At 40.9% G+C, this 11,099-nt stretch overlaps 1 protein-coding gene and 1 long non-coding RNA gene across 3 annotated transcripts in view; one reads left to right on the forward strand and one right to left on the reverse strand.

Moving 5' to 3' along the window:
• syt7b (synaptotagmin VIIb) overlaps positions 1–1,641 on the forward strand; it is a 100,815-nt gene extending 99,174 nt beyond the window's left edge. For both annotated transcript variants that reach the window (XM_085759748.1, XM_085759757.1), the window contains one exon: positions 1,430–1,641. In XM_085759748.1, the coding sequence (XP_085615874.1) occupies positions 1,430–1,534 (105 nt within the window). In that variant the 3' untranslated portion in view covers positions 1,535–1,641. The remainder of the gene's footprint in view (positions 1–1,429) is intronic.
• Positions 1,642–5,657: 4,016 nt separating this feature from the next.
• LOC146989566 (uncharacterized) lies at positions 5,658–6,031 on the reverse strand. The gene is made up of 2 exons (XR_015035623.1): positions 5,888–6,031; positions 5,658–5,850 (listed from the first exon to the last, which is right to left on the reverse strand). It is a non-coding gene; the product is annotated as an uncharacterized LOC146989566 (long non-coding RNA).
• Between the last annotated feature and the right edge of the window lie 5,068 nt (positions 6,032–11,099).

Here is an 11,099-nt window from a genome sequence, read left to right on the forward strand (position 1 = left end):
ATAATTTGGGCAAATTACAGAGTTGTTTTTTTAGGAAAACTTCCCAGGAAATTATTTAGATGTTACACACCCAATCAAATTGGAGCTTTGCCTCGGTTTTCTGGTACTTTGTTACTTCCTCCACATTAATTTTGTGCCATTACTGATATGACAGTGCTCATCCCAGCTCTAACTAGTCCTACAGGCTTGTGCATAGTGACTGGCTTTTGTTTAATTTCAAAACCAAATGCACACTTCTCTACAAGCACAGACGTGTAATATGAGAATATAATCACTTCCCTGAAGACTTAACACGAGTCATAAATTTATAATTTCTGTTTAAAGCGCTGAAAAATATCCCAACGCTCAAATCAGACACAGTGAGATTTGTTTTTCAGACTCAATGCGCTGCACAGACGAGCTACTACAGTATACATTATGTCATACATATAGCTGCATCTACATTAACTACACTAACATTACACAACATTAACACTGTGTTTATTATCTACTTCTATCATCTGCCTACACACAGCAGTTATAACGTGCTGCCTATTGTATCAAACATGGTTTGATACAATTTAGTTATGACATGAGCACTATACTTGAGCAGTTTCCTGTGACATGACCAGATGTGGAGTTTGTCTCTACATGAGAATTAAACACTTGGTGTTTGATCTTCATTAGTGTCAGCATCAGCCTTTCTCAGAGTGTCTCACTAAGTCACATCTCCTCCTGTTCTTCCCTGGATTTGAGTTTAATTCTGATTAGACCGGCTTAGCAGAGCGAAAACTCAAGACCGACACTGAGCTGCTTCTTTACTTTTAATACCCCACTGTTTTTTGTTTTTTTGAACACTTTATTTATAAAGCTTTGAAGTTTAAACCACATATAGAACAACAAAGACAATATACAATGAAACAAAAAGAACAGAACAAAACAAAACAAAACAAACTGCCAGTCCACGGAGATATAAACATGTAAAAGTTACAGTTTGGAAAGTCAGCTCACACACTGAATCAAAAGTATACAGCTAGACTTTAAAGTCCAAGACAGAGTCCAAAGAGCCAGGTCCAAATGAAGACAAGGAGACTGGAAGCTTGGCTGTGCAAAGCCCAATGCAGACAGTACAAAACGAAATGAGACAGAATAATAGTGTCCAGTGTAACTAGTCACTTTGAATATACTCAATAAAGAGTCCCCAGACATCAAGGAACTTGTGATGAGTGTCTGACAGAGTATATCGAATTTCTTCCAGGTAAATACAAGAAACCATATCGTTCAACCAATCCTTAAAACAGGGAGGAGAAACTGATTTCCAATCTCTAAGAATAACTTGTTTTGCCACGACCATACCAAACATAGCCCACTGTTTGTTTATACACAAATAACATCAATCTTTGAGTGATATTACACCGTGAGTTACACCGACTCTCTGTTTCTCCCCCAGATTTATCTTTCATGGAAGAGCGGCCCCGCAGAGGTGAAGCACTGGAAAGACATGATGGGTCGTCCTCGCGCCACCGTGGCCCAGTGGCACGCGCTCAAGGCCTGAGGCGACCCAGCAACCGACCGACCGACTGCCTCCAGTGTTTCTCCCCACAGAGTTCAGCGTCAGCCGCTCAGCCCCTTCCCCACATGCAACACACACACACTGACACATAACACACACCCACACACTGACACATAACACACACCCTTACTCCCTAACTGCAGCGTTGTGCTGCAGAAACTCTGTGTCATCTCTTTGTTCTCAGGCCTCTTTGATATCCCCTGCCCTCAGTCTTCGTGACACCCTTAAATTTCACCCTTGTCAAGCTCTGATTCCCACCCGACCTCCTCTCACCCCTTTTGTCTGAACTTAAATGTCTTTGATGTCTTTGCTCACTTCCTCCCTGTGCCCTATTTCTATGAGATTTGTTTTGTTTCTTTCTTATATAGTATATATATATATACCCTTTGGTCCTTCCTCCACTCCGTCGAGCATCCTCAGTGTTAAACGTCCGAGCAGTACCTCTTGCCGCCCGTCAGTACAAACAAAACTACCAACCAAAAATGGACGAGACTGATTTTCCAATCGTCCTGAGATGGGCTGCGTTCAAGCACGCACCTGAGTGTGAATGTTGCCGACCTGTGCAACCCATTTACCGCCCACATTCGGTGTTGCAGTGAGGAATCCTGCACTCTGCTCCTCGCCCCCTCCTCTGTTACTGTCACTATACCCCTCCTCCATCCCTTTTAAAAGGCCCCTTAAAAAAATAATACAAAAAAACACATCAGGAAGACCGACGCAGGCGATGGGATGGGAGAGCGACGGCCTGTATTTAAAGTGGAATCGAACTGGAACTGGACCCTGTCACTCAGCTCATGTTTGATCTTTTTCACTTTTCACTCTTTCTCTGGCACCACTGTAATAATTCTCCCTTGGCTGGAAAACCTTTGTTGTCTGTGCGTGCTGTGGGTGATGTGGTGTAACCCCAAATGAAGTCCCTCAACAACAACAACAACAACAAAAGAAGAAAAAAGAAAAAAAAAAGAAGATATGAACATGATCGTTTGTCCGGTCGGGCAAGTGTCAAAAAACAACCACAAAAAAAAAAAACATTCTTTCCTGTTTTCTTGGAAAAGAAATCTTGATGGACAGAAAAAAAAGAGTAAAGTGATTAATGTTGTGTTTTATTTTTTGTTTTTCAAAAGAACTTAAAGAATCAACCTGTTCTTCCAGACAGAAAAATAAGCAAAAAGCTTAAAAAGCCGACTTCCAGCTGAGTGGAAGTGTGGGTTAGTGGGCGTGTGCATGTGTGTCGGTGTTTGTTTGTGTGTGTGTGTGTGTGTGTGTGTCCGAGGGAGTATTTTGGACTTGTTGAAAATAGCATCGCCCTTGAAAACAAAGGTTAAAAAAAAAAAAAGAAAATGTTTGTAACGTTTGTGTGTTGACGTTCGTTAAAGACACGGGGAGGTCACGTCACGAAGGTGTTAGAGTCAGTCCACCTAAGATTACAAACTTGTATGTTTTCAATGCACCATCAGTGGTATCAAACCACACACACACACACACACACAGTTTCAGTGTGTTGTGTCGTGTCTTGTGGGTTTCAGCCTCTGAAATCGCCCAAATACAAAGTTGATCACAAGGATTTCATTGTGGTGCTCACTGCATTTGAAATAGTTTTGTTTTTCCCAGAAATAACGCTCTGGACGATCCACAAATGGCAACCTAACCTGAGTATCCAGTGTATTTTTTTGCAAAAGTACTTTCTTTTTATTATCATTATGGTATTTTTGTGCACTAACTGTGGACTTTGAGTTTTCTTCACTTTTTTCTATGAGGTTAAGAATGAACTCTTGCTTTTTTATGAATTGAACTGAAGATATGTAAACAGAATCAGATGTAGATGAATTACTTTATACTGTACTATCCCCCTTGTCTTTCAGCTGCATTGATCCGTGCATTAACCCTGGGACAGGAACAGACATTACAGTCGTTTCTTTTCTTGTTTTTATTCTCATTGTCACAGAGACAGGACGATGTTGGACCTGGTTTTTGTGCCGTGTGTTGTCGTTGTTGGTTGGTCGGTTTCTGAGTTAAATACAGGTCAGTCTTCCAGTTGTTGTTGTTAGCTTCACTGCCTGAGTGTGACCTCCCCCGCGTGTTCAGAGGATGAATGGAAACAAATCAGAGTAATAATATCTGGGGGGGCGGGGGGGGGGAGTCTTTCTACATTCCACTGTTCGTTTTTGTCTACTGGATGTGTGTGTGTGTGTGTGTGTGTGTGTGTGTGTATGCCTGAGTGTGTGTTTGTGTGTTTGCACTGTGGCTGAGTGTCAATATTGAACTTCAGTTTGTGTGATTGTGTTTACCGTGAGTCCCTGTGCGTGTGCGTGCATGTGTGTGTGTGTGTGTGTATGTGTGTGTTTTATCTGCACTGAGTTCTATTTTGCCAGTTTAATACAGAACAACATTGTTTACCGTTTTTATTCTGTATGAAAACAATCCAGATGTACAAAGAAATATGTTTTTTTAAAAAGGTGTCACTTCTTTGAGAATCACTGCACTTGTTGACGACGATGCTGGAACAAACCTCTCTTCATTAGAGCAGCAGGGTCATTATCCTCATGTGTGCTTCGGAGGGAAACGTTTGGGTTCAGGGATGAGGAGGGAGAAAACCTGAAACACACACACACATACGTATACAGATCTGGAAAAAATTAAGAGACCACTTCAAAACTTTTTTATTTTATTTAACCTTTATTTACCCAGGCAAGCAGATTAAGACATATACATAGACTGTATGCTTCAAAATGATCAGTTCCTCTGGTTTTACTATTCATAGGTATGTGTTTGAGTAAAATGAACACTTTTGTTTCCTTCTATAGCCTACTGACAAAATTTCTCCCAAATTGGACATAAAAATATTGTCATTTAGAGCATTTATTTGCAGAAAATGGCAACAGGTCAAAATAACAATTTTTTTTTTTGGTGTTTTCAGACCTTGTATAATGCAAAGAAAACCAACTTCATTTTCATTTTAAAACAACACAACACTACTTTTTAAAGTCAGGAACAGTTTAGAAATCAAAATTGGTGAAATAATCCCAATTTTTAATCACAGCAGTGTTTTTTTATTTATTTATAATCTTTCTTCCTCATTAAATATGATTTGGTTCAGGCGATCAGCTAAGTAGAGTGAGGTGTGCTTGTGTTGAAATTCAATAGGCACTGGAATCGATGGCTGCCATACATGTAGAGATAAGGCTGATTTATTAAGAACATTTTGGAGTGGTCTCTTTATTTTTTTCTAGAGCTGTATATACACACATATATACTTGGGCTCCAAGTGAAGGTCAAAAGGAAAAACGTCACAAAGCAGCTTCACCACCATCACCCGAGGTACAACCCTGTTTTATTTCTCCCTCCGTCTCGTGCAGCAGATTCTGAGTTCAGGCAGAAGCAGCCAGCGACATTTTGTCCTTCCTGTCCTTCCTTTCTCTCTCTCTCTGGTCCGACCTGATTCGCCGAGAAGGCCCCACTAATGAACATGAAGGGTGGCTCAGGCTCCCTAAACCCCCCCCCCCCCCACCAACAGCCCGCAGCCCCCCTTAATAAACACCCCTGTTGTGCACACATGCTTTCTGGCACAAAGTGTTCAGTGTGTGCCTTATGAACCCCGCCACGCCTTGCTCTTCACCATATGCGCTCCCTCTCCAAGTGTCAGTGAGGGAGGAGGAGGAGGAGGAGTAGAGGGAGAGGAGAGGGAGAGGGAGAGGGAGAGGGAGAGAGGGGGAAAAAAGGTGATAATCATCGCCCCTCTGCATCACCGTTAGCTACGTACGTCTCAGGTCAGAGCAGAGCAATCGGAGCATCCCAAAATAACCAGGAACACCGTCATCTGTCTGTCCTAAACAAGGCATTATATTTATTGTGAGTGCTGCTGTGCTGACAACGCGTTACATTCCAGAGGCTTTAGTGAAAGTCACTTACTTCAAGCAATGATGCAACTTAAATATATATTTGGTTGAATTATATCAGTCAGGGTTTGGTATATTATTTTAAGTTTGAAGAAATGGAGCCAGAACCGTCTCGTCTATCTCTCTCTCTCTCTGCTCCGCTCTGTTCTCCACTGACCCAAACAACCAACCACACACTTTGGTAAATAATATCAGTCGACAAGCTCACATTTCTGATTTTAGGGCATTCTGCTTGAGACCAAGAGAGGTTAACCAGCAACATTTTAATTTATATACTGTACAAATGATTGTGAAGTGTCCTGTATGGGGGAAAAAAAACAAAAACAGAAAAAAAAGTCATCTGTATTTACTGGGGTTGTTGATATCTGTCTGTTATTGGTATCACTCAGCCCCTCTCTCTCTCTTTCTCTCTTTCTTTCTCTTTCTCTATCTCTCTCACTCCCTCTTCTCTTTGTAGTCACACATCCGTGGGGTGCACAATGTTAAATATCAACCATTTATTTTTTTGAAATCTGTACAGTGTATATAAAAATATAAATGTGTATATAAAACAAAGATACTTCTGGTCTGGTATTGTTATGAGTTTTTCCCACCAGCTTGTTTTGCATCAGTTCAAACATTTATCACATTCATCAAGTTCACACAAATCAACATCCTTTACTTTCAGTATTAGTTCCTCGCATTCATGTATAAAAGGTGTAAATGTTCCTTTAACCCTCCTGCTGTCCTCCTGGGTCAAGGAAGAAAGGAAGGAAGGACAAAAGGAAGGAAGGAAGGAAGGAAGGAAGGAAGGACAAAGGGAAAGATGGGAGAAAGATAGAAGGAGGGAGGGAACAGATTGGGTCAAAAAGGAAGGAAAAATTAAGGACGAAGGGAACAAGGAAGGGAAAAAGGATTGTGGAAAGAAGGAAGGAAAGAAAGATGGAGGGAGGGAACAGATTTGTTCAAGAAAGGAAGAAAAAGGAAGAAAGAAGAAAGGGAGGGAGGGAAAAAGGATTGTCGAAAGAAGGAAGAGAAAAAGGAAGGAAAGAAAGAAAGATGGAGGGAGGGAACAGATTTGTTCAAGGAAGGAAGGAGGGAAAAGGGAAGGAAAGGAAAGAAACACGGAGGGATAGGGAACAGATGAGGTCAATTGGATCAAAAGGGAAGGAAGGAAGGGAAAAAGGATTGTGGAAAGAAGGAAGGGAAAAGGAAGGAAAGAAAGATGGAGGGAGGGAACAGATTTGTTCAAGAAAGGAAGAAAAAGGAAGAAAGGGAGGGAGGGAAAAAGGATTGTCGAAAGAAGGAAGGGAAAAAGGAAGGAAAGAAAGACGGAGGGAGGGAACAGATTTGTTCAAGGAAGGAAGGAGGGAAAAGGGAAGAAAAGGAAAGAAACACGGAGGGATAGGGAACAGATGAGGTCAATTGGATCAAAAGGGAAGGAAGGAAGGGAAAAAGGGATTGTGGAAAGAAGGAAGGGAGAAAGGAAGGAGAGAAGGAAGGGAACAGATTGAGTCAATTTGACCCAGAAGGAAAACAGGAAATGCACCTTTAAATAGGTGGAGCTGCTGTAGTTTTAACTACACTTACGTATTTCAGTTGAGTGATTCACAGCCACAGCATGAATCTGAGAGGTTGTTATATGATTATTTATTTATTTATTTATTTTCAGGCTTTTCTTTAACTTTTTTTTTTTTTTTAACTTTCAAAAATGACTCATTCTGTAAATTCAAACTCATTCTACGTATAAAAGATTTCAGCTGCAGCCAGGGAAGAGGTTTTATAACAGGTCACAAACCAAAAAAACAAAAAACAAAAACTCCTGTTTAATCTTAATTAGTGTGTGATATTGTCTGTGTGGAAGTGTTACAAATAATTACAGGTGTTAAATATATCTTGAATACAACGTGCAATATTTAAAGTATAGTGGAGTAGAAGCACAAGGCAAAATCATAAGATGGAAAATATCCAAGCAGTTAAAAAAAAACAAAAAAAAAACACAGGCGTCAGTCACACCTTCACAGCTGGATTAGGTGCAGATTTCAGTGAAGTAACTAATTTCACAGAGACTTGCTGCGAGCTCACTGTCAATCCCAGTCTGATTTGTGGTGTTGATATGAAGAGCTGCACAGACACAGATGGAAATACAACCACCACGTTTCCCTCTCCTATTTCTAGATATATATATATATATAGGATTTAATTTTTAAAGGCTAATTAACATGGATCTTTAGATTTTTGCGTCTGATCTCTGGAGTTAAGTAGCCTAGTCTGCGCTCTGCCTCCTACACACCACGCTTCACTGCTTCTCCAACACATGATAACATCTAAGAGAAGAAAAAAAAGCTGTGAGCGTATGTAATGTTGAGGAAGGTGCATGTTTTATTTAAGCAACTCATCTCACACACTTTCATCCACAACGTTAAACCTTCTTCTTTTACTTTGGAGCAGCTTCTCTCCCTTTGTGTGCTCCTTATGATCACGACTCTCCAGCAGCAGCAGCAGCAGCAGCAGACATGGGAAGGCAAGATGAAGGCTACAGGGACGCTGGTGGAGGAGGTGGAGGTGGAGGAAGAGGAGGAGGAAGAGAGGAGGAAACATGAGAACATGAGATTGAAATTCCAGGGGAGCGGAGGGTGACGACAGTGGCTGTGGATAAAAACACAGAACTGTCACGACACGAGAAGCAGCAGTGGAGGATGACAGGAGCGCCGGGCTACAGATAGGCTCAGTGGGTGTGCGTAGGCAACTGATGAATACACACTTTAAACAAGCCTCAGAGCAATAATGCAGAGAATTGTGCTTCCCGCAGCACGTGGGATCCACAGGTGGCATCTTCCCTTTCTCCTTTTTTTTTTCTTCCTAGAGGCAGGGAATTGTTGAAGTCCATTCACTTGCTGTCGAATAAAATCTGCAGGATATTTACACAACCACGGCGGGGTGGCAGAATTTGATTAAAACCCTTAAATTATATAATGATAATAGTCTTTATTTATAGAGCACTTTCATAACATCAAGAGACACATAAAAGTGAGTGTACATCAGGGCCGTTGTATAGGGGAGAAAGGTGATGATAACTCTAGGGGCCCAGCGCCCACAGTGGGGCCCACAAAAAAACCCAGTAGTCTAATCTTTGTATGACTGAATTATTCTGCATAAGACCCTGCAATATGGCGTCATAGTAATGCTGCATTACCATCAAAACAAAGTAGGCTAAATAAAAATAATACATACGTAGTCTAAGAAAAAGGAAAAAGGAAAAGTCAGGGGCCCACTTTGGTATTCTTTCAGGGGGCCCAGAATTCTTAGCAACGGCCCTGGTGTACATGCATACAAACATACATGCATATAACTCTTACACTCAGCGGAGGAAAACCGCAGGAGCAGAGTCAATTGGGTTTTTTTTTAAAGAAGAGATAAAGATGTGATAAAGTGTTAAGACAGGATGTGGAAACTGTCCGAGCTGATGCTCAGCAGGAGTCAGGACTTCAGAGGCTCCGTCGGCCTTTGTTTTTAACCTGGACTCTGGGCCGGTGAGAAGGCCCGAGACCTGCAGAGCTGAGGGGGAGAGGAGCTCAGTTATGACCTCTGAGGGTTTTCACAGCCATGAATGTAATGAAAAGCCACTTTAAAATAGATTCTGAAAAGAGATGGGAAACCAGTGCAATGAGGGCAAGACTGGTGTGATGTGGTAACACCGCTCCGTTTCGGTTTGAACTCTTGCTGCTGAGTTTTCTAATAGTTTGGAGATGTCCAACATTTTACAGTAATCAAAGAGCCTGGATGGTTTTCTCAGTGTTGCTTGAAGACAGAAATGATCAGATTTTTTGGGAAATATTCCTCAGCTCATAGAAACATGACTGTACAATCGTCTGTACATGTTACTTTAAACTGAGGTCACAGTCCAGGATAACATGCAGGTGTTTTTTGTAGATCACTTTATGTTGGGAGTGAGGCTGTGTTTGTGTTGAATTCACGTGATCGTTAGAGAGTTAAAACCTATGCATCTTACTGTTGTAATAATAAATGTAACTAATCTTTTTAATGAAATATTGGATATTGGAAGAGAGAACATTCACCATCAACATTTAGACAGACAACAAAGACATCTGAGATGTACCGTGGCCATGAGAGCTCAATAAACTGCAATTTAAGAAAACACATGTATGTAGACACAAACATGCTATATGCAAAATTCTGCACAAACACAAATGAAGTGTTTCCAAAGACACAAAAAAGTGATGGACTTTGGGGCTCACTTTTGTTCAATGCCTCTTTACTTCTTGAAAGTAAAGTGAGTCTTTGGTTTATCATGACACATCACATCATTCAGATATGATTGCAAATACATACCGTTAGCTTTCCATTTGTCTTTAATCCGGTCCATCATGTGTCCCCTGAAACACCTCTGTCGTGTTGTTCGTTTATCTGCAAGTTTAATGAGTTTTTTGTTGTCAAATTGATGAAGTACTTTTCTAAATTTGTAGCACACTTTTATCTTTGCATGTGTTTTCTTAATATGATTTGAGCCCTCAGGGCCAGAAATGTGTCAAACTGGACACTGCTTTTGTATTTTATAAGTTTTTACATGTAAAATTGATAACTTAAAACTAACTCTCTTTAACTGTCAAAAAAAAAGTGAAATGTTCAAGGTATATCTTGTAAAAAAAAAAAAAAAAAGGAAAAAAAAGAAGAAGATATTTGCCAAAGAAATGTTAGGGGGTAAGAGAAATGAATTATGGAAAGTACATTGCGTGAATGAACTTTCCGACCCAGATTAAGGTATGTGGAGAGACAGATGGCGGTGGAGCAGAGCACACACAGAGGGGAACCCTTGTGACATCACCTCCGTCTATTTTAGGACGAGCTGACGACGTAAAAAAAGAAAAAAAGAAATCGAACCCTGGGATTCTTACTCAACACATTTTCCATTTAAAGTGATGAGAAATAAGAAAAACGCACATCTCTGTTTGCTTCGTATGTGTCAGACTGCCTCGTTTCTGCAACACCTATGTCGTCATGTGTGTGTGTACATTATGATTCACCGAGTGTACACAAGCTGGCTCGGCTCATCGTCTGTTTTGAGATTCTGTGCACATCTCCAGGACAGAGGGCAGAAACCCTCCCGCTCTCCGTACAAGGTTCCCCTGAACTGACATGACACACTGCCCGGCAAGACATCGACACACACACACACACACGCTGATCCAGTGCAGTGGTATCGATAAAATTGCAATACAAATCTGAATGTCTGTGAGCAGGGAATCTATGTAGCTTATCTGTCATACTTTGATTAATAAAAAACACACAATTCAAGGCATCATGTTGCAGAAACAGTCTAATGATTCTTTTTAGATTTTTTTTTTCTTGAAGCAGCTTGCACCTCAGTTTTCATCATCTCTGACTCGCTAAATAAAATGTGAGCTACAATGTGGATTAGAGGTGCAGGATTACAGGTGAGCCATTTCCCACAGAGACACCAAGATCAGCATGTGCTTCAGTTTTGTGTTTTTTTTTAGTAATTGAAAAGGAAGTAATCTGCTGCCATCTGGTGCCCACTAACACACACCGCAGCTGGTGTTATGTAACAAATAAACATAACTGTCAAACATGTTGTCGCGACCTTCTCCGCCCCCCAGTCATATGTCGGAAACAAACAACGAGGGCGAAGA

The sequence above is a fragment of the Trachurus japonicus genome, chromosome 3 (genome assembly GCF_045865225.1).
Source record: "Trachurus japonicus isolate A0001 chromosome 3, Traja_1.0".
NCBI lineage: Eukaryota > Metazoa > Chordata > Actinopteri > Carangiformes > Carangidae > Trachurus > Trachurus japonicus.